At 37.4% G+C, this 24,159-nt stretch overlaps 1 protein-coding gene across 2 annotated transcripts in view; it reads right to left on the bottom strand.

The window, feature by feature from the left end:
• Window positions 1–6,142: 6,142 nt before the first annotated feature.
• The window catches only part of IL1RAP (interleukin 1 receptor accessory protein), a 124,811-nt gene continuing 106,794 nt past the window's right edge, over window positions 6,143–24,159 (bottom strand). For both annotated transcript variants that reach the window (XM_047100087.1, XM_047100088.1), the window contains 5 exons: window positions 23,639–23,765; window positions 20,802–20,950; window positions 11,919–12,062; window positions 10,236–10,379; window positions 6,143–7,696 (listed from right to left, as the gene is read on the bottom strand). In XM_047100087.1, coding sequence (XP_046956043.1) covers window positions 7,329–7,696; window positions 10,236–10,379; window positions 11,919–12,062; window positions 20,802–20,950; window positions 23,639–23,765 — 932 coding nt within the window. In that variant the 3' untranslated portion in view covers window positions 6,143–7,328. The remainder of the gene's footprint in view (window positions 7,697–10,235; window positions 10,380–11,918; window positions 12,063–20,801; window positions 20,951–23,638; window positions 23,766–24,159) is intronic.

Below are 24,159 nucleotides of genomic sequence, written 5' to 3'. Positions count from 1 at the left end.
CACTAGATGATAAAAATGTCAGTTATTCCCATAGGTTCATGACACAAAGAGGGCTGGTATGGATAGCAGCCACCACCCACCATACGGTAATTATAGGATATAAAAGTCATTGTTATTGGATAAATCCGTGAAATGGTGAAGAGCAAGGGCTGAGATCTGGGGAGCAGGGGGTTCCAATCTGGTGCCATTTTGTATCCATTGAGTTTCTGATTCTTGGGGAACAGGCTTACACAGGTGTGTCTCCCACTGGGGCTGGGTATGAATCTCTGCCCGGCTCTTGCTCCTGAGGTGACTCTCTCCTTCACAGTAGGTGACACAGCAGCGACAGGCCGCAGAGGGCTTCCCTCTGTGCTTGGACATTGTATCTGGGGCTGAAGAGGTGCCTGCAGCCCTCCCTGAGCCCTGGAGTTCTGGGGGCTCTTTCAAACGACTTCTCCTCCTTTGAACATGGTCCAGACTGATGTCAGACTGAGAAGAACAGCTTTCGTTCCAGCCAGAGCTGGCACTCAGACTTCTCAGGGGAAGAGCCAACCGCAAGGCCTTCCAGAATTTAGAGCCAGAGTGTTTGGACTTTTCTCCCTTCCAGCTCACAAAAGACACGGATTCCTTCAGCTGCAGGATGCTTGGGTGTGGATGCTCAAGGGGGCGGTACTCAACCACAATGAGCTTGGTGGAAATGGAGTTCTGGCACATGATACCCAGTTTAAACTCCAGCATGCTGATACTTTTTTCTGTCACATAGTCTGGGCTCAGGACAACAATCATCCTTCGGCTTCTCTGAATGAAGTCAAAAACTGCTTCCACTGTATCTATAGGAAAATGGAAAGATAGGACAATGCCTAGTGAAAACTTATATAAACTGGAATTCATCATTGTCCATCCTACAAAGGAGAGGCAATAAATAAACACTCAGGAACATAGGTTCTCAGTGTTAAATAATCTGCCCAGCAAATGAATCTTCTACATTACTCATATCAATGATTGCTAAGTTCCTGCTACCTTCAGGGATGAGAAAATTTACCACCTCTAAAAGCAGCTAATTTCAGCTATTTGTAAATTATTTTTTTAAAAAGTATTCTTCCCTGCCACTTTTATCTGGTAGTCTTAGATCTAATACCTTCAAATCTCTAAAAATCTCACTGCTTGGGGTGCCTGGGTAGCTCAGTCGGTTAAACGTCCAACTTCGCTCAGGTCATGATCTCACAGCTCGTCAGTTCGAGCCCCGCATCAGGCTCTGTGCTAACAGTTCAGAGCCTGTAGCCTGCTTCAGATTTTTGTGTCTCCGTCTCTCTCTGCCCCTCTCCAACTCCCTTTCTCTCTCTCTCTCTCTCAAAAATAAATAAATTAAAAAAATAAAAATAAAAAAATAAAAATCTCATTGTATTTTTTCCTCATCTTTAGATTTAGATCAGCTTCGGAAGTATTATCCCCCGTAAGACATGCTTTCAAGTCTCTTTCCCCACTTTTATCGTGTTCCTCTGAATAATATTCAGTTCATATACGTGTTTCCTGAGAGTAGTACCTGGAAGAGGACTGAACATAAGGTGTCAGACTTAGTCTTATCAGCAAAGAGCAATAGGGAATTGCCATCTCCTAAAATCCACACAGTTACATCTCTTGGTTCTTAAAATTTTTGGACACAGCATCAGACAGTTCATAGTATTGACCTGGTTATCAAACAAAATTCCCTTCCTTTTTGCATGTATACGTATGAAGAATTGGACTTAAAATCAATTAAAGGAGCAACAACATATACAATGGGTGGGAATCAATCAAAGACTTCTGATAATGGATTAACTTCTAATAGTTACTCTGGTGGGTTTGGACAGATTCCAATGGAAAATTCCAGAAATAAATATAGTGCTTAACTCATTATGAGATTTAAGGGCTTAAACAATGTGATTTCCTGAAGGAAAGGATTTCCAAATGTGTAAATCACAGCCACTGATGATTCTGAAAACAAGTGCTATATAGACAGACCATGAGGTTGGGGACCTCCCCTTTTGGGGCCAGAGATGAAAGAGGGATGGAGAGACTTTCTAGCCTGTGATGACTAGCTGAAAGTTTGCAGTAAATTTGATCATTACAGTTTGACATGGAATGAAGGAGCTGTGCTCCTTACCAGCTTAGTTCTTTCCAATGAGTAAATTTAACATGAACCTGAAGGGTAATTGAAAGAGACATGTGTTAATTTTCAAGACCTTTTAACTAGTTTTATCAAGAGTGCAAAGTAGTTTTAGAGAATTTTTATTTTGATCTTAAAAGATAAGTCTAAATTTTCACTTATCTTCAAAGCCTGTGTGTGTGTGTGTGTGTGTGTGTGTGTGCGTGCGCGCGCGCGTGCGTGTGCGCGTACGTGCGTGTGTGTGTGTGTCTTTTGGAACCTCCTTTATCCCAGCCCTACTCAGAATCTGTGTAGCTGCCTTTCATAAACCTGAGAATGTAAAAGTAGAAAATCTGCTTCTCTTATCTCATGAGAAATACGATATAACCTTAAGACAACGTGGATAGATAATCAAAAAGAACTTTGTGCACTCAAATTGTGTGTGTGCGCATGTGTACATTGTGTGTTTCACTTCAAAATAGTCCTATTAGGAAAATGTTCTGTCCAATGGGGATACCACTGTTGAAAATAAAATGCTGTCCTAGATCCTGTAAGGAAAGATTCTAGCTTTTTATCTTTTTTTTTTTTTTTTTAATTTTGGTACCTCATCCTGAAAATGCAAAATTTGCATTTGAGACAGGGCAATGCTAAAGAAACAAATACGGTGGAATGGTGGAATTCTAGACATTGAAGAATGGATGTAAGATGCTTATCAGATGGGGGTTGGGCTATTCCTAGGGGCCTTCAGGCAGTACTTTGAAGAAAGTTGCCTCCTTTATGACTTATTTTAATGTCTTCCATATTGTAAAAACTGCAGTTGAGGATGTGAATTGTTACTATTTTTTAATGCTGAATATTACATGGAGAGGGAGTCATAAGTTGTTTATTCTGTTTGGCTCAAAGAGTGGGGTATGGCTATAGGCTGATGAGACCAGATTTCTTGTGTAGTGCTAAATTAATTTTGAGATCACATTTTCTGATCTAGAATTCATCAATACTGTAGAATATCTGGCCTTTAAAAGTCACAATCTCCCTGCAATTCACCTAGAAGAAAACCAGGACTATAATTTTGTTCTTTGCCTAGATTATTGGTGTATGCAAGGGCAGCAAACTTCTCTCTCTCTTTCTTAAAATATGAAGTGTAGTAAAAAAAAAAATGGAGTGGGGGCGCCTGGGTGACTCAGTTAAGAGTCTGACTTCAGCTTATGTCATGATCTTGCGGTCCGTGAGTTTGAGCCCTGCGTCGCTCTGTGTTGACAGCTCAGAGCCTGGAGCCTGTTTCGGATTCTGTCTCCCTCTCTCTCTTTGCCCCTCCCCTGCTTATGTGCTCTCTCTCTCTCTCTCTCTCTCTCTCTCTGTCTCTGTCTCTCAAAAATAAATAAACATTGAAAAACATTGCAATAAAAAAGTGGGGTGAGGTGAGCCACCTAATTGGGAAGATGAATCTGAATCCAAAAATACTTGTTTCTCCATTTATCTGTTTTTATCTTAATATATTTAAATCTGAGTTCATCCATCTATAAATGCATATAATAAGAGCAAGCTTACAGGGTTAAAAATACCTATGTGTAAATATCTACATGTGGTAGACATTTGAATTAATCACTTTGGTTAAATTATTATTCACTGTCTAGTGAATGTGATGTTAAACTAATATATGGACTAATGTTAATTGATTCTGAATCAATTCTTTAAAAAAATTTTTTTTTACATTTATTTATTTTTGCTAAACAGAGAGAGAGAGAGAGCGCGCGCGCACAAGTGGGGGAGGGGCAGAGATAGAAGGAGACACAGAATCCAAAGCAGGCTCCAAGCTGTCAGCACAGACCCCGATGCGGGGCTTGAGCCCACAAACCGCAAGATCCTGACCTGAGCCGAAGTTGGACGCTTAACCGACTGAGCCACCCAGGCACCCCTAATTTGAATCAATTCTTCATGGTAACTTTAATATGTGGATTTATAAATGAATAATAAATTTTAAAACTTCTATTTACTTTAAAATAAACAGTGAATAAAAAAAAACTATTGAAATAATCTAGCCTATTGCGCTCTCTTTCTCTCTCTCTACCGCTCTGCTATTCTTCCTCCGTCTCCACACACACACACACACACACACACACACCTGGTATACTAGAAGAATTCATTTTACTTAAGTTTTATTTACATGTAAAAACAATGTTGATATAAAGTTCTCATTTTTTCTCAGATTTCTCTCAGAGAAATTTAACTAATGTAACTTCTAAAATTTCTTTTTATGTGTATCATGAATCCTTCTTATTCTCATTTCTTATGACCAAACATGAAAATAAAGACATAAAACACATGCACAAAATAAAATTCAAAGCTGAAAATAAATGGTTTATTTTTAAAAGAAACAAATTTACAAATCAAATGGAAATGGAAAATACAAAAGTTTATGAATAAAATAAAAAAGATAATAAGATAATCTTAAAATATTAAAACCTATGGAAAGAAGTGGATAATTAGCAAGTGGAATGATGCTTTTGTTTCCCAATACAATGGAGTGTTTTTTTTTATTAGAATCCTAGGGAATCATCTAAGTTACAATACAGAAGATAATTAAATAAATTTTATATGATTGTGTAATTAGACATTTTATATGTCATGGTTCTTTGTTAACTTGGGTGCAGAAGATCTTTGTATCATATATCTAAAACCATTAAGGTTTTTTGAAACAGTGAAGCAAAAATTGTATTTCCTCATCTCCCCCAAAAATTTTGTATGGGGTATCTTCGGGGACATAAACAAAACAAAAACTATAAAACACAATTTTCTGAGCATGAGACATATCATTTAGATTTGAAATGCTTTCGATTTTTGCATTTGATAAAGTTTAATATCAAAGACCAGTATATAAATATGAAAAAGAATATCAAGAAGTTTCTAGGGGTACCCAAAAGCACTTGGGATAAATATTGAATCCGAAAGTGCAGAAAGAATGCAGCGTTGGCAAGAGAATGGCCACCTGTGAGGGGACTGTCCTCCATTATCTAAAACTCATGCAATTGACACTCAAAGCTTGTCTAGTGTCAGCTCTCTCCTGGTCTTGGGGGTGAAGGTTAACAGGAGGAGTAATTGTGGTTTGTAATAAAGAAAAGCATTAATAGGCAAAAAAGATCCAAGGATGGCTCTATACCAGAGTTTTATAGTCAAGAATTCATGAAGTTTTTGTTTTCTTCAATTAAAAATAATACCTTCACTATAGAGAAATAATTTGTTATGTACTTTAGTGCTGCAGAAGGGCACTTAAACATAGTATATAGTTTTAGAATTGGTTATCAACATTCATAACACTGGGATAAGGGTTCCCTTAAATTATGGATTGTGGTGTTTCATAGGATACTCATGCTTTTCTATAGGTATTTTATTTTCCTTTTCTCTATTACCCAACAGGCCAAGTAGAGATTTATCTCCCCAATAGCTGAATGCTGAGATTACCACAGCCTAGTCTCTAAGTGTGTGTATGTACTTATGACAAAGTAGATGATCAGTTAATTCCAGAAGTCTGGTCACTGCCTAGCAGTGACCATAGAAGCTCTGTGCCTAACAGATTCCACTGCACCCATACCAAATGTAGCAGCAGTAAGTTATTTATACTAATTTAGGGAAGGCAATAACTAACAACAACTACTACTCTGTGAGCTATGAATTTACAAATGATGTACAGAAAACCATGACACAAAAGCACTACAGTAAAAACATAATTTAAAAACTGGACAAGAGTTCCAGTGGTTTGTAATATTGTGTCAATAGCTATTTAAAGTCACATGCTTGTGTACACATGTGTGTGCATATATACACATATATATACATATGTATACACACACATATACATACATATATACACATATATAATCCATGTGTATATATATATATATACACACAATGTAGATATACATACATTTATAACTCATGTGTTTGTGCATATATGTGTGTGTGTGTGTGTGTGTGTGTGTGTATGTGTGTGTGTGTATTCACCACTCTGTAAACTCTGGACTTAGTTTTCACTTTTCCAAGTCCTAATAACAGTACAATTTTATTTAAAACAAAAAAACAAGTTTCATGGAAGACACTGACTTGTTTAGCATGAATGTATTAACTGTACTAGTGAATAAAATATCGAAAATACTGGGTGGTCCAGTTAATTCTCTTAGAATATTAATGTTAAAAGCAACTCTCAAGGTCACTGAGTCTAACTTCCACATTTTACAATGGGAGACAGAAGCGAGTGAGGAGAAATCACTTTCCTAATATTCACATTAGCAAGGCTGAGATTAAAAGACAAATTGCTGAACACCCTGTTCTGTGCTTTTCTCACAAGCCAGCAAATGCCCTAAAAGCATTTTGCTGTTATTTCACTATTAGCACCATTAGGAGAAGCTTCCTGTCAGACTAAGCCAAGGGTGGGGCCACCTGCAAACTCTGGTTGATAGGAGGTACCATAGGCAGGGGAGATAGAGTGACAAATATGGGTCGACCTACAGATATCCAGGAGTTTACTGAAATAAAAAACAAAAAAAACGTATGGTATATTTTTCAAGTTGACAAATAGGACATCAATGACCTGAGAAGGAGGACACAAGGGATGTAGTAGAAACCACAGGCGAGCCCTTTAAAACCATCATAAGGAACACTTTCAGTTACGCTGCTGCTCTGTATAGTCCTAAAGGGGTGCCCGTCTGGCCTTGAGGGCACGCTGGACAACACAATGAGCCGAAGAGCTCCTTGTCCTCAGCTAAAACAAATGTGGGCCTTCATTCTAACTGATGAGTAAAAATGAAAAGTACTTGGAAACTCACAATGACCTTGTTAACAGCTGAGTTATCTTTAAGGGGTCTTGAAATCCACAGCCAAAGGCTGCTCCACAACATTAAGGTGATAAAACATGAGAAAGGGAATGGAGACGTGGAACAGGGACGGAGGAGGCAGAGAGGGGAAATTCGCATCAACTAAGCCTTTGCCTGCAAAGAACATAGTGCCATCAGACACTGGGGACGGACTGGAGGCACTACCATTCTAAACCTTAGTATTGCCTGAGGAAGCACCACGACCAGTCATAGTCACCCTGAATTTATCCCTCCGGGGAGGCTTGGACAGAATTGTTTTCTGTCTGTGAAACAATACGTTGGGAACAAAGAAAGGGGACTCTCTTCCTTCCTGGAGTGCCCTTGGTTCTTTTTTACCCATTTCGTTATTGTCCCTTTCATACATTTTTCAAGGATGCATAGGAGAGACCCTGCTCGCCACTTCTAGACCACCTGGAGCTTTTCTTCACTGGCATGGCCACCTGCAGCTGCTTCCAGAACCTGCCCTGTGGATACTTGGATTTCTCCCCTTTCCATTTAATGACCGTGAGCACCGTCTTAGCCCTCTTCAGCTCTTTCACCTTCGTCTCCTTCACCGCTTTGTACTGTACTAAAATGACGTTGATGTTGCCCCGAGAGGCCATGTTTTCTAGGCCAGCCTTGAGCTCCAGGAGGGCTTGGGTTCCCTGGAGCACGTAGTTGGGGCTTAGGACAACCAGGAGGCGTCTGCTTTTCTGAATGAAGCTCAAGGTCTCATCTGTGACAACTGAGAAAGAAAACACCATGGGGATTAGTGTTGGCCAAGAATTCCCCAAAAGACTGGGACTTGGGGAGCAAGTGTAGGGATCTTGGGGTAACAGCCTGGGAGTTGAGGTGAAATTTTTACCAAGAACATTTGCAACAACTTAATCCTTAGATCCACTCTGTCCAATAAATGCCACACTCCTCCAAGGTACTGAAAACGATATGCACATGTTCCGCCCCAAAAAAGAATTCTTAACAGGCATGAAGCCAAGTATACTTCTGTGACCTTGGTCTTCAAAAGCTTTATGAGAAATAGATGAATTGTACAGATATCGATTTCTTCAAACCATGTGGCATGCTGCAGCCCAGTCAAATCAGCTCCTGAGCCCTTTCTCCCCAACGATACCCCATGTGGCTTCTCTCTAATGCCAGTGGGTGTTTAAAAAGATAATCATCATAGACAAAGTCATGGAAATTCATTTCTCACCAACACAGGAAAGCAAGAGTAGGAACGTTCATTTTCTGAAAGTCCCTCTTTGTTGCCAGACTCCTGCCTGACTCAGACTGGTCTATGTCCTTAGAATAGGAACTTTAAAAAGTCTAGCTAACTGAATGGCATTTTGGCTGGCATCACTTTCTCAGCTCAGCCTTCTATTCTGCTCACTGCTCTGGAGTCTAAATTAGTCCCTGGATCTTTCTCCTTAAACTCCTATCATTACTATGAAACCGTGTGTTTCAGCAGCTGCTAGCTAATGTGTCTGCCTTCACTAGCAGGCAAATACTTTCTTCAGGTCAGAAAAGAAGAAGAGGAAACAGGGAAAATGGAAATTCAGTGTAATTCTATTCTGTTATCAAGGGCTCTGATTAGTTCCTGTCACTAAATTCTTGGGAATAATCCATCTCCTCAAGGCTGCTTATCTAGGATTGTATAATCCTTTACCTGGAGTTTAAATAGGAGCCAAGTCCAGGGAATACACGAGTGTTGTGGGAAGCTATTTCATGGCTTACGATACTCCCCTAAGTAGTCATTTTGCCCCTTCACCTTCAACAGGTACAGAGGCCAAGGGGAAAGACCTGCAATTAAAATTCCATGTGCAGTCTGGAGGAGAATTGAGGAATAAGTAATTATGTACTTGAGGCAGTATTGCTGGAGGCAGGCCATGTATACGCATGGAAAGAGACCAGAGGCAAAGAGGAAGAAGAGTGGCAGAGAGGATGTGGCTCACAAGGACCTACCATCAAAGCAAGATGCAAGAGTAACTATGTGGAATTTGAATCCTTCAAAGGATTGTCAACCCCTACTGGCGGGCCATTGTTATACTGTATACCTTTATATAACTTTTCACCAAGTGATCAATATTTGCTGAATGGCAGAATGAATGAATAAATGGATGAATAAGTGATTTAGGACTTTAAGTCTTAAAATGAGTGGAATTTGTCCTTTAGCTGTTCAGTCGAGTCATCATTTCCTGGCAAAATGATCCTGAGAGACACATCAGCTGCAGAACACAAGCATGATGGACTTCTAGGTGATGACAGGAGATAAAGTAAGTGGTCCGGCTAATGCAAGATGAGCGTAAACATTTAAGTCTACTTTATATCTCCATTATTCATATAATAGTTTCAAAAACATCTCAAATGGCTAACATAAACAGGATTTTAGGGGAGGAAAATCAGTTTGTTGTACTGAAGATCAGACACATTACATGCATTGCAACAGTACAAAGTTTAACGGAGGGTTTAGGAATGCTATTATGTATTTATTAAAACAGACTCAAATGGACTGTCACTTTGTATGTTACTGGGTGGATCTGAAAATTAGAGATGTACTTTTCCTTGAAAGCATTCAGCAATTCAAATTTCTTTTTTTTTAAACTACTAGAATATACTGGCCTTTGTAAAATTGTAAACTACATCTCAAATGTATAAGCTGATAGAAAGGAAGAAACAGACCTAAGAAAAAGGGGAATATGAATAGCATTGGCTTGCTAGAAAGCAAAAGTGAAGAAAAGGAAATTAGCAAATACCACAGAGAAAATAATCTGATTATTATGAGTGAGTACTATAAAGAGAGATTTCGTGCACTCTTTTCACAAACTCATTGTTAGTAAAATCAAGTACACCTCAGCCTTTGTAAAAATGTTGTTTAAACTCAGTGTTTGTAAAAACAAAAAAACAAAAAAACAAAAAAAAAACATTCTAGGGAAACTAATGCAGATTTGCTTAAACCTTCTACATATCTAAATGTGTGTAAGCAGAGCATTTAAAACTGAGGTATTTAATAGAGTTCTAATCCACTGTGCCTCCACACTTTTCTGACACTGAGTTCTTAAAACTTACAAGAGGAACTATTTTACAACCATAAATGGCACTTGAATAATCTACAACTCACAATGTAATTTTATTCCTAAAGAAGTCTCTATTACATCAAACAATTGGATGTTAAATATCCGAAGATGCCAACATAGAGCTCTGCCATGACTCTCACACCTGACCCCAAACTAAGGGTTCCCTTTGCCATTCAGAGGGTGGCATCACTTGTACTCATGTGAGATACCTACTTCCCCCAGGCAGACTGTCACGGTCAAAGATGCACAGCTTGTATCCAAATTCATTCTCCAAAACTCCACGGAGGGTCAGTAACACAAACTCTTCTTCCTCAGCATTCCTTGCGTAAGATACATAAATATCATACTCTTTCCCATCTGGCAAAAGGAAGAAAGATCGAATATAAATTAGAAGAGTTTCTCAGTAGTATTGCATTTTTTTTCTTAAATCAAACTTTTGCATACTAGACATTTTTTTTTTTTTTTTTTACTGTATGAATTATCTGACAGATTTCATGTGATTTCCCACCTGTGACAGGTCTCCAGGCAAAATGACTATTTTAAGGTGTAATTACAAATTTTGTCTGATGTGTATACTACTCTCATATCACTAAGTTTAGTTTTTATAGTGGAGAATAAATGAGATTTGGCTCATTTGACAATGAATTAACACAATCAGGAGGCAAATAGTCAATCATAGACACTGGCAATGAATACCATACAGAAAATTTACAGTTCCTGTCCTAGTTTGTCACTCACTGATATATTAGAATTATAAATTGAGCAAAACTTTCAGAAAGTGTCTAAATTATTTATGCATGAAAATAACCACAATTAAAAATATACTTCGATTTGGTGCACCTGGGTGGCTCAGTTGGTTAAACATCCGACTCTTGATCTCAGCTCAGGTCATGATCTCATAGTTTGTGAGTTCAAGCCCCTCTGTCAGCACAGAGCCCGCTTGGAATTCTCTCTCAACCTCTCTCTCTCTCTCTCATTGCCCTCTCCTCCCCACCTCAAAAATAAATAAACATTTGAAATATATATATATATATATACACACTTAGATTCAATAAACCCATCTTTCCCAAAGTTGCCTGATTATAAACATCACCTCTCAGTAAAAATACAGGTTCTGTGTCTCTTCCACAAACCTACTGAATGAAAATCTTTATGGGATGAGTCTAAGAATCAGTATGTTTCATTGTTCCATGCCTGTCACCAGGCAAATGTGCACTAGTGCAGTGCTTCTAAGACTTTAATGTGCACCTGAATCATCCGGGAATATTGTTAAAATGTAGATCCTGACTCACAATAGGGGTTAGCTTAATAGCCTCCTTTTATCAAGCTCCCATGTGATGCTGATGTTGCTGGTGCATGGACCCCTTTTAAGTAAAAAGAGTGGACCTACACTGTCCAGTTACAGGAGACACAGCTACACGTAGCTATCGGACGCTTGAAATGCAACTGGTCTGAACTGGGATATGCTGTAAATTTAAAACACAACACATGCCAAATTTTGACATTTGACCACAAAAAAATAAGATTAAAATATCACCATCAGCTTTTAAATATTAATTATATGCTAAAATAATAGTATTTTGAGTATATTGGGTTAAATAAGGTATATTATTAAAATAATTTTCACTTTCTTTTTACTTTTCCTACTGTGACCGCTAGAAAATATTAAATTACATATGTGGCTTGCATTATATTTCTATTTGGACAGGCTAACCTAGACTAAACACATATTGAGCCAAGGAAGCAAAATAATATACATTAGAAAGATTTTCAATAGTAAGGGCCGAAACAAAAGATAATTAGATTAAATCTCCCAGTTATTCTAGCTTTTATCAAGTCAACATGCTTTCTGAAAAGGACAGTTGAAGGTATTTACATCAAACGTTCATTACTCACCTAAAATGGTTTCATCTGTTCCAAAATGAGCCCGGTAAAATAAGACCATCTCCAGCCAGTAAACGTGGTAAACAACAATAAGGATCACTACCAGCAGCACTGTGGCTCCAAAACCACATGCTAATTCCACTGTGTATCTTGGAGCTATCAATGGAGGGAACAACAGAGAAACAATTGATTTTTACGTGGTGATCACGCTGGCTTGTCATCCTGCAAATACTTGGGTAAGCTAAGCAGCTGAGCCATGCTCCTGACTTGTATGTGTGAACAAGCAGAGATAACGTGATAGGGATTAAGCACTAGGTTTTAATGCCAGACTGTGTCATAGTTCTCTTTTTGTTTCCAGCACCTGACACAGGCGTTCTTAACCATTAGGTGACTTGAGGAGACTTTGATGTTACATAAATTAATACACATTAATGGCATATAAAGGGTATATTTTATTCATTTTAGCATTGGGCAGGATTTAGAAGGTCATGTCATTCAGTGCACAATCTGATAAGTGAATCTCCTTAAAAATATTTTTGAAAAGTGTGATTCCATCTTCCATTTGTCCATTTTGGGGATGGACTCCTTATTACTACCTAGACAAGACCATGAAACTGATAGAATTTTAATTGCTGGAGGAGCAGTTGGATTGAGTGAAAATCTTAATGTGTTTCCATTAGTCTTAATTCCATTTTCTTTTCAGTGCCATTTGGAAGAAATTTAATTACCTTTCCTATAAATTCAGAAAAAAAGCCTCAAAAATGTTATTTTCACTGGGCAGAAAACAGAGGAATCTACCAAATGCTAAGTATCCTTGGCTTTGAAAGTATCTCTCAGGTTTATAGTTCTAGGATACACATTCTGAAGATTAACTTGTAATATCCAGGCATGGACAGATTCCCACCTAATCTGTTTACTTTTATATGATAGGCGTTTTAGCAGTTTCTTTGGAATTATGAGAAATAGAATAAGATGATTCCTGACTTCCTAGAAACTAGATACGTATTAATTCAGCCCTGTAAACAAGGTCTATTATGACAAAACCACCAGCTACTTGTCTCATTTACCATGGCCTTTTCTTCAAAAACATTAGGAAGATTTAGCTCTATGTCTTTGCTCATGCTGGGACTTCTGGCAAGAATAATCCTTTCTCTTTCTTTAGTTTTCAAGCCCATGCTCCAATGTCATTATTTCGTATAGGCTTTCCTAGAATAAAACTCGTCTTGCACCTGACATCTGCCTGGCAGCAATTTCAACTCTTCTCAATGTTTATAATTGTATTAGAGCATTTGTGTTATATTTTAATTTGTCTACAAGCTTGCTTCTCTACTCTCTCTTGCTTCCCACTAAACTATACTTTTGTTGTCTTCTAGGTAAAGACTATGTCTTCTTCATCCATCCCATCCCTAGAACACAGAGGATCTCAATGAACATTTCCTGATATAACACCATATACTTCTGGGATATTTAAAAGAAATCTAGTCCTCCAATATCAGCAACTTCATTTGGTTGCCTTATTAGCTTGTGATAATGAAGCCTAAGTGTTTGAAGAGGGAATAGAATAGTTGGATCTGAAACACAAGTGGCTTAAATTGTGTATTAGTTGACTTGACAATTACTTATTACCAGCTATTATTTGCCAGATGCTGTTGGGGACACGATGGTGGATAAGACCAAAAGGATTTCTGCCTTCTTAGAGTTAACATTCTAATGCAAGGAAATAAATAATAAGACAACTAATGTTAGGTAGTGATCAGTGCTATAAAGGAAATAAACCAGGGTAATGTGACAGAGGTGACTGAGAGGCTGGGCTGAGCAGGAGAGGTGTATCAGGTCAGGTAGTGAGAAAAGGCTTCTTTGATCGCCTGAACATTGTGTAAGTGCTTGCCAAGGTGAGGCACAGAGGAATTTTGTTCAAAGCTGGGACTGTTATCCAGGCTCCCTGATTCCAAAGTCCAGAGATCTTTGGAGATCTCTGCCATGAAGTTTAATTATTGGTCATATACTAGTGGAAAAATCCCTTTTAAAACAGGTATCTATCCTACTGGGGAAATGTTAAGCAGCCTGGAGCTGAGCCTGAAGTTCTCTAATTAAAGGGCAGATCTTAGAGTTTTAAGTTCATTTTCCTAAACTCGGGATGCTTATTCTATCTCAGAGATAGTATGGAACTCCGCAGTGCAGAATTATTACCAGTTATTCTTGTTCTCATTCCATGAATAATGATGTTTAAAATAAGAAAACTCCATCATCAAATGTCAAAAGCTATGTTGGTGCAGTTGTTGAGAATTTGCTAAGATCAATTTGGGTAGCTGGCATGAAAATTGCTGTGTCCTTGGTATTTCTGAGCACACGTTATGTTAACAGCACACTGGGGTAATTCCCATTGTCATCTTCATTATTTGCTCAGTTATTCTTGCTCCTCTGGCTGGACATTTTGTAATTGTGAAAAAAAGAGGTCAGTGAATGCACTTACCTGAAATGGATTAAGATATATATATATATATAATATATATATATATATATATATCAATAGATATCTTGCCTAATGATCAAGAGGTCAATTACCTTCATGAATTTCCCTCTGCCACATTTATTTTACTACTGCTTCTTTTCTTTCTTTTTTTTTTTTGTGGGGATTTTTAATTTGGTTTTGGGTCATTGAATTACATGTGTCATATTTATAGATCGCATATTGTGGGGCCATATTGATGATATCAAGAAGTTCCTAATGCTATTTAACTAATTGAACTCTTAAGATAAATAATCCACAGGGCTGAATTTCTAAATAGCTTAAACCACATGCAGGAAATGTTCTAAAAAGCTTTCCTATAAAGCTTTGCTGGCTTGCAGGGAAAGGGTGACCCTCAGCCCACATTTTCTGTCTGCCCCAGCTGGACCTCTGATGTTTTGGCATAAAGATTTTACTGTGATGCAATCCCAGACAAAAGGGTTCCCAATCAGGAAAGAGTGATGCAATTTGACCAAACTGGACTTCTAAACCACGTCTCTCTTTGATCTCACTTATAATTGATTTAGGATATTGCCAAATTTAGCCACTTGCTCTGCTGTTACTCCCTGAATCAGAATTCCCTCCACTCCTTTTGCAGTTCTACAATAATAACAGGTTCCAAAGCTCACATTTCCAGCTACCGCCCTGAGTTAAACTAATCCAGGACTTTAGCTCCAGTCTTTTACCCTGTTTCAAGCTCTTGATCTACAATTTTGTTTCTCCTTGGAAACCTAACTTATTATTTTTATCTTTATTAGTTGGGGCCTTGCTATCCACTGAGTCTCCCAGCCCAACAGCTTCTTGGACTCCCAGGTATTCCCTGCCACAGAACCTGTGTGTTCTTTGCTAAACTGCTGAGACTTCTTGATAATTTTGGGAACCATGTAATGACAATTTCCCTGAATTACAAACTATTAGAATGCTTTGTCTATATGATAGTAAACCAGAGATGTATAACTGAATTAACTTGCAGACCTGCTTTGACTACCATAGTGTGGTAAAATTTGTGCATTTGGCCTTAGAGAAGCAATTGACACTGGGATAGCCTCCTTTCCATAATATTTACAATGACAGTTTTTTCTAAGGTGGATAAGTGGCAGTTGATCTGTGTGTGATCTGTGGGAGAAAGGACACAACAACGTTGAGCCCCACCATCACCCTAGTTTTTTTGCCTGAAGGCACTTTTAGACTGTGGCATAGAAAGGGGAAAACCAAAAAGAAATACAGTCATCACAGTGAGCTAAGGAGACAGAAATCAGAATTCAGAACTACTGACTTAGGGTGAATTTACAAGCCTGGGCAAAGAGGGAAGAAAACTGTGTAGAAAAAGAACTCTATAAATCTGCAAGGGGTGACCTCAAGTCTTTGGAAAAATATAAAGCTTTGCATTGGCCGATGACACTTCACAAGATCAGGCAAAGAACAGTTACTAGTGAAAGAAAAACTACCAGGAAGGGGACAACTGCTAGGAAACTGGGAATTGAACAACTGTAGGTGCGCATGCAGGACTGGGGTACTTAAGACTGGAGTGAAGAAGCTTTGGGTAGCTCCCCATGTGTTAAGCAGAGACCCCAGTCTAGATAAATCCAATCTGGCCTTAAAGAAAAGGCTATTTTTTTCAGATGTAAGGTCCTGCAAAGATAAGGAGGACTCTTAAAAAAAAAAAAAAAAGCTGTTAGACAAGTAAATTAACTACCTGTGAGAAAAAAGACAACACTCACTTTAAAAACTCAGACACTCGATGCGGCATACATATAACGGCCAGCATATGATTAAAAAACAAAACAATAAAAAGCAAGAAAAGACCCATAATCACAAGAAAAATCAGCCAATAAAAAAAGAAACAGAATCAAAATTGACAAATATGATGGAATTAGCAAATTAGCACTTAAAATGAGTATTATCAATATTCCTGTTGAATTAAAAAAAAGATGACAAAACAGAGGAATGTAGGGGAAAGGAAGGAGAAATAGAAAAACAAACAAGGAGGCAAACCATAAGAGATTCTTCAATACAGAGAACAAACTGAAGGTTACTAGAGGGGAGGTGGGTGGGGGATGGGCTAAATGGGTGATGGGTATTAAGAAGGGCACTTGTTGGGATGAGGACTGAGTGTTGTATGTAGGTGATGAATCACTAAATTCCTCTCCTGAAACCAATACTACACTGTATATTAACTCACTTAAACTTAAATAAGATCTTGGAAGAAAAACAAAAGAACAACTAAAAAATATCAATAGGGGTATTTTTATGGAGAAATGGAAATCCAAACACTGAAAAATACAATTCTGAAATTTAAAATTCTGCAGATTAAACATCAAAAAATAAATGATTAGTGGAAACTAAAAACTACCCAAATTGAAACACAGGAAAGGATAAAATAAAAATGAGAATCTCAGTCATCTGTGGGACAACCCCAAGTGGTCTATACTAAATTTAACAGAGCTATTAGAAGAAAAGGAAAGAATGAATGAATGAAAAAGTGAGCAAAACATATTTAAAGAAATAATGGCTAAATATTTCAAATTAAATTAAAAACATAAACTTATGGAACCAAGAAGTTTAGAAAATTTTTTTAAATGTTTATCTTTGAGAGAGAGAGAGAGGAGAGGGAGAGAGAGAGAGGGAGAATGTTAGCGGGGAGGGGCAGAGAGAGAGAAAGACAGACATAGAATCTCAAGCAGGCTACAGGCTATGAGCTGTCAGCACAGAGCCCAACATGGGGCTCAAACTCAAGAACTGCAAGATCATGACCTGAGCCAAAGTCGGACACTTAAATGACTGAGCCACACAGGTGCTGCGGAACCAAGGAGTTTAAAGAACCCTAATTAAGATGCATTCAAATAAAACCACGCCAAGAATTTGTTAAATTTCAATAGATACTCATTATATAGATATAGAAGATTACTCTCTCACACAGATAAAAGCCAGCTACAAAAAAAAAAAAAAACCTAAAATAACATCATATTTAACACATAAAAACTGAATGCATGTCCTCTAAGATAAGAAAAATGCAAGTATGGTCACTCTGATAACTTCTACTGTTCATGGTACTGGAGGTGCAAGAGAGTGACAGAGGAAGAAAGAAGTCAAAGGCATAAAGTTTGGAAAGGAAGGAGTAAAAGTATGTTTATATCTTGTAAACATGATCAAGTGTATAGAAAATGCTAAGGAACCTAAAAAACAAAATAAACAGAAACCCTATTTAATCATTGAATTTGGAAGTCAGAATACCAAGATCAATACATAAAAATCAATGAACTCATTTCTATTTCCTATCAATGAGCAACTGAAAAGTGAAATTTTTAAAATACCATTACAATAGCAACACAAAACATTTAGGGGTAAATTTAACATGTGTGTAAGACCTGTACACATAAAACCAAAAATTTAAAAAAAAGCTGAGAAAAATCAATGATAACTAAATAAATTGAAAGGCATATAATGTTCATGGATTGGAAATCTCAATACTGTTAAGATTTCAATTCCCTCCAAATTGGTTTACAAATTTAATACAATTCTAATCAAATCCCAGCAGGCTCTAACATAGAAATTCACAAGATAATACTAAAATCTATAGAAAAATATTGTTTTCAGAAATAGGCCAACTCTTTGAAAAGAAAAAAGGAGGAAGACAACAGTTTTGACTTCATCACTTACGGTGTGGAGCTTGATTGGGATTCTCTCCCTCCCTCTCTCTCTCTCTCTCTCTCTCTCTCTCTCTGTCCCTCCCCAGCTTACAGGCATAGTGCTCTCTCTCTCTCTCAAAATAAATAAGTAAAAACATTTTTTAAAAAGGAAGACTTTAAAAATAAGTGCTCAACATCATTAGTATCTGAAATGCAAATTAAAAAATATAGTGTGATACCAGTACCCATTTACTAGCATGGCTAAAATTGAAAACTCTGATAACTTCAAAAGGTGGTAAGAATATATGTAGAACATGGAAATTTATATTCATTTCTAGTGGAAGTATAAAATAGTACAACCTCTTTGGAAATAGTTTTGGCAGTTTCTCATAAAGTTCAACACACATCTAGCCTTAGCTCCCACCTGTCTCCTCTATAAAACAACTGCATGTTTAACATGTTTATGTTAGCTGTGTCTCCTTTAATACTTTGCTTTAACCGACTAGATGAAATTGTGCCATCCAAAGAGCTATTAGGTCCAAAGACCTATCGAAGTAAATTCTTATTTGGAGCCCTTCCTGTCATCTTTTTGATGAAAGACATAGAATGCTTTGTCAACGAATCCAGAAGGATCCTTATGTATAATGTATTAATATGAGCTCAGGTATCACCACTGAATTGCAGCATTACCTGGTCCAGAACAGAAGCCAAGTAACAAACACACACCTCTGGTACCACGAGATGTACGCAGACCAGACTAGATTATCTGTAATACTGATGTAATATCAGCACAGATCTTCCAGTCTAGTGGACATACTTGTCCTTTCACATCCCTGATACCATTCATACATAACCATTCAGAGCATGGCTTTCTGTGGACAGGAGTTACTCATGTACCTCTGGCAGGCCGACTTCTGCATCACTCCTAGACTAAACATGATTTTAATTGACTGTTTAATCCTCTCTGACAATAAGTAATTGTTATCCCCTATAATTATTTCCCAAAATGCTTGCTTCAGAAAACGAGTCCCACAAAATGCTCCATTCTCCAGGAATCTGAAGTCAAATATATTTGAAAAGTATATTTGCCTCCTATATTCCAACTCCCTGCAGATATTCATACCAAATGTTAACACATGAAAGATTCTCAGGGGCCCTTGACTAAAGTAACTTGATTGATTTTGTTTAATCTAGAGTTTAAAGATACTTTATGTATTATAAAAGCCTTTGTCAAATAACACCTGTGAAAATTTGGTGGAAATAAGTAGACTTAACATTTGTTGAGCATTTAATATATTTGTATAAAAGCGAGTAATTGTGCTGAGTGCTTTAAACAACCTTATAAGAGAGTGGTATCATCTGCCTAGTTTAAATATAAAGAAATGGAAGGTCAGAGAGGTTAAGTGATTTTTTTCAAGGTTACAGAGTTAGGATGCTCAGAAACCAGGATTCCAACACAGGCCCTCTGAGTTTAGAGTACAAATATTGAATTGCAGTACTATAAAGAGTCCCAGTAGTGTTCTTAGGAACGAACTTTGGGAAACTGCCTTATATTATCTGGTTGAGTCTTGTTGTTTTACACTGGCTTCTGAGGTGCTGAAGCAATGAACTATCCAGAACCAATCCACTAAGACTTAAGTGCCATATATACTCCAGGACTTTGCTTTTTACTTTCTAGATTGTAATGGAATGTTAAGGTGAAATTTGTTTTTGCATCAGCTTTAAAAAAGGTTTAAATCCCATTGCAAAATGTAAGAATTATGTATTAACTTCTTTTTTGTTGTTTTTTTACTTTGGTATACATATTATAGGAGACTAGAATCCGCGATGATTCTGAATGACATGACTGCACATGTGATGAATCATCATGATCTTTCTCTAGATCACTGAAAAACATTCTTGAAGGCATTAATTGTCTGAGGTTCTGTGTTAGGTGAGAGACCCAAAGATAATTTTAGACACACTCTGTTTCAGTAGCAACAGCTCACACAAAAGAGCTTTATCATTTTTATTTATTATAGAAGAAATTAGTAAGAGCAACATAGAAATCCTTTTACATATTTTAAGTCATTGTTTAAATAATTTTCATTTTAGCAATTGTGGCTAGCGGTATATTATAAACCTGCTTGAATGCTGTTACATAATATTTAAAATGATCATTTTAAAATTATATTTTTGAGAAGAAATATTTTATATCTTACTTAACTACTTGAATATAATTAGATGGTTGCTATTTATAATGTTTCATTATTATAGATAATGCTTCTAAGAATAGCGATGGGTACATAATTCTCTTTCTGTTATTTGTGCAGGAAAAATTCCAAAAGTATTAAGTCATATGATATGGTCATTTTTATGACCCTTGAACTCTGCCATCAATGGTTTCTAAAAGGGTCTTTACAATTCACCACAAAATGTAACTCTACCAGTTTTATTATATCTTTGGTAGTTTTAAATATTTTATTTTTCATTTTTCATGACTGTATTGATATAAAATTATACCTCCTTTTAATAATCATGGATTTTTTAAGCCACACTTGGGCACTAAGTTACTAAGAGTATAAGAATTAATATTTTGAGTATCTTCACATAGATGGATATTTTCTTTCAAGATTTTTCAACTCATCTCTGATTCCTTACTATATGCCAGATGTGCTAGGTGCTGGAGCACTGTCTTCTCAATTTTTCTTTTTTTCCTTATTCACCACAATGTTACGTTTGGAGTTCACAGACTCATCTGCTGAGTGCATCCATTACCTTTCTGTTTCACCTTGGCTGGTTTGTCAACCTCCCCTTTGGCATTTCTAGCATGACAGACATAGTTGCGCTTGAGATCCTCAGCAGTAACTTTTTTGATGCTCAAAACCTGAGTTCTCGTTTCATCTTCTGTTGTAGTCAAACTTATACTAGAAATAGGGGAAAGAAAATCAAAGCATGAGCAAGGCTGCAGGGCCATGTGCTGTGTGTGAATCAGACAAGTAGACAACCACAGAGCCCCTAGATGAAGGCAGACAGAATGCCCATAGGCTGTGTTGCCCGTGATCCAATGGTTACAAAGAAAGAATAACTCTAGATTCCAATACCATTCTTTTTTTTTTAAAGTTTATCTACTTATTTTGAGAAAGAGAGAGGGAAAGAGAAAGAGAGAGAGAGAGAGAGAGAGAGAATGCATGTGAGTGGGAGAGGGGCAGAGGAGAGAGAGAGAGGGAGAGAAGGAATCTGGATCCCACAAACCATGAGATCATGACCTGAGCTGCAACCAAGAGTTGGATGCTTACCTGATTAAGCCACCCAGGTGCCCCTCCAATAGCAGTCCTTACATTTTATACCACACACAATCCCAGTATCTAGATCAAATCTCTTTGTTGGTAACACATTATAGCTTTCTCTTCAAAGCAAAATGTCTCCTTACAAACTTATGAGACAGGATTCTGTATCAGAGTAGAAAGAAGCTTCTGAGGCCAGATCCATTTGGGGTTTGATCCAATCTCTGTCACTTACTGGCTATATACTTTCAGCACAGTAAGTAATCTTTCAAAGTCTTGCGTTCCTTCTTTGAAAGAGGTAAATAGCAATGCCTACACAGTGTATTACATGTATTAACTTACTCAAGAACCGTGAGGATTGAGTATGTCAATGCGTAAGTATCAGAACAACGCTAAATAAATATACATATAGGCTATTATTACCATACACAGCAATAGTTCATATGTTTGAATTCAGGGATTCCCAAAGCTTGAGTTTTGAACACAGGTAGAATATTTTAGTCAAAATGCTGAAAGCTCATGGGTTCAATCTTAACATATTAAAGGAAGAAACTTCTCAAAGCAAGTAAGCTTTATGAAAAATAAATACCTCTAAATCTCCATGTCGAAGATCAAGTGCTTTGGGTCCAAGATCAAGATCTAAAATCCCTGGGAACTACTTGCTATGAAGAGAAAACAAAATCTCTCTCCTATGGCTGACATCCAGGTTCTGCTTCCAATAAGGCTTACCATCAGTCGTGAGAACTTGGTCAAAGCTTATGATGAGTTTAGCCTAAACTCAACTGCACTGCTCCACCAGGAACACTGAGTTGTGCTGAAATCGCAGCAAGGAGGAACATCATGATTTTCATATCATTCATTCATTATTATTATGAGGATAGAAAGCACAATGTTCAGAATTCCTGAAATGATCAGTACTCTCCCTTTGTGCCTCCAGCTACATCTTTAATCAGTTCCTTCTGAAAAAACTGCTCTAATTTCAGGAGGCTGCTTCTGTACCTTTAAATATGCTCTGCTTCTCTAACATCCAGCCATTGCACATGATGTTCCTCTTACCAGGAACATTCTTTCTATTTCTTTACCTGGTTTACTTCTACTCATCCTTCAAATATTTATGTAGGTACTATACCATCTGAGAAGCACTGCCTAATCCTCCAAAATGGACTGGACTCCTTAACTGAAGCTTCTGATAACCTCTAATACTTTCCAATCACTACATTTATCACAATTATTGAAATTTCTGCTCTATCACTCTTACTCCGATAAAATCTACTCAGTTAGGGACTAAGTATCTTGCATAGCACCTGCTGTAATGTAGACATTTTGTAACTTCTGCACAAAGTCTGACTTTACTACTAGGAAAGACATATCTTTTGATTCTTAGAAGTTCAACTAGCCAAAGATCTATTTGCACATCACGTTAAGGCCTGAGGTTTTAGAACTACTTTGTCATGTAGTTGGTCAGCTGCTGATTTTTATTTATTATTGTTCTGAACCAATTGTTATCTTGCAATTGTCTGCTTCATTTCCAGAAGAATCTTTTTTCAAAGACCCGTATTTTCCTTCCTGCCAACCCTATGTCCTTAAAAAAAATTATATTTATCTAGAATTAAAATGAGGGTGCCTGGGGGGCTTAGTCTGACTTTGGCTCAGGTCATGATGAGTTTGAGCTCCACATCAGGCTTTGTGCTGTCAGCTTAGAGCCTGCTTTGGATCCTCAGTCTCCCTCTCTCTTTGTCCCTCCCCCACTCATGCTCTCTCTCTAAAACACAAACATTAAAACAAAAAAAAAAAAAGATAAATAAAATGACTCAGCTTGTTAAAAATAAAATTTAAAGAATGTATTTAGTCAGTATTTTAAAAAATGATTATCAATTATAAAGGTGACATGCATGCTATGTGAGATAAGAATGAGGAGGAAGAAGAAAGGAAATGTATGCTTATTGCAAGACAAGAAACACACAATTTAGCTGAGGCACAAATACAGAGGCCTAGACTCCAGACTTGAGAAAGAAAAGAACAGGGCCACACTGACCAGCTTACACGTATCCAGGGCCCTATATTGTAGTTTTTCATGCATGTGGGCTACACATCCCATCTATTCTGAAGGGAGAATCATGAATGTGTGATTATCAGAAGGTATCTGGGTCTTGAATTGCAAATCCAGGAATTCTGCTTTGGAATGCAGCCACTAAAGACTTGAAAATCTTGCTGATTTTTGGTAATGATGGGGAAAAGTCAGGGTTGTTACTTTCAATGATTAGTATATACCCAAGGGCATTAGACTGAGGACAAGTGTTGGTCACCCCTTGTCTGAGCCAACAGTACCTTTCATTGACAGTTACATCAATATTGGTGTCGTCCGGCTTTTTTCCATCAATGGTCCACCAAACCTCATTGCGGGCATCCTTCAGGAAAGTAAAATAGACTGTACAAGGGATGAGTAGCTCCTCACCTAAAATAACAAGTTAACCTATCAGGGTGTACCCTTCACATGGCAATAATGGTTCCACTCTGATTAATCAGAAGCTATAAAAGTATACTTAAAACTCTACTTCTAAGTAGTTTTCAAGTGGCCTGTCACAGTAATGTACCATACTTCATTACAAAATAAACAAACCAAGAAAAAAGGTGGAGCAGCTTTATACCAAATTTCCAGAATGACCATCTTTTTATACAATCCATGTACATTCTACTATAACAGTATTTGTTCAAAGAGGCTCTGTCAACATACTTGGAGCCCTAAACGTCCATGGACTACTCTTATCCTTTATTTCCCTCATAAACAGTGACTGAGGAGAGGTTCTCCAGATTGTTGGAGCTTGGCCCAGAAAATACAGGGTAATGCC

The sequence above is a fragment of the Lynx rufus genome, unplaced genomic scaffold (genome assembly GCF_022079265.1).
Source record: "Lynx rufus isolate CCGP_SWC_20201006 ecotype Redwood Valley unplaced genomic scaffold, mLynRuf1.p SCAF_5, whole genome shotgun sequence".
In the NCBI taxonomy this organism is placed as follows: Eukaryota; Metazoa; Chordata; class Mammalia; order Carnivora; family Felidae; genus Lynx; species Lynx rufus.
Note: the sequence above shows the minus strand (reverse complement) of the source record. Positions and strands in the feature narration are given on the sequence as shown.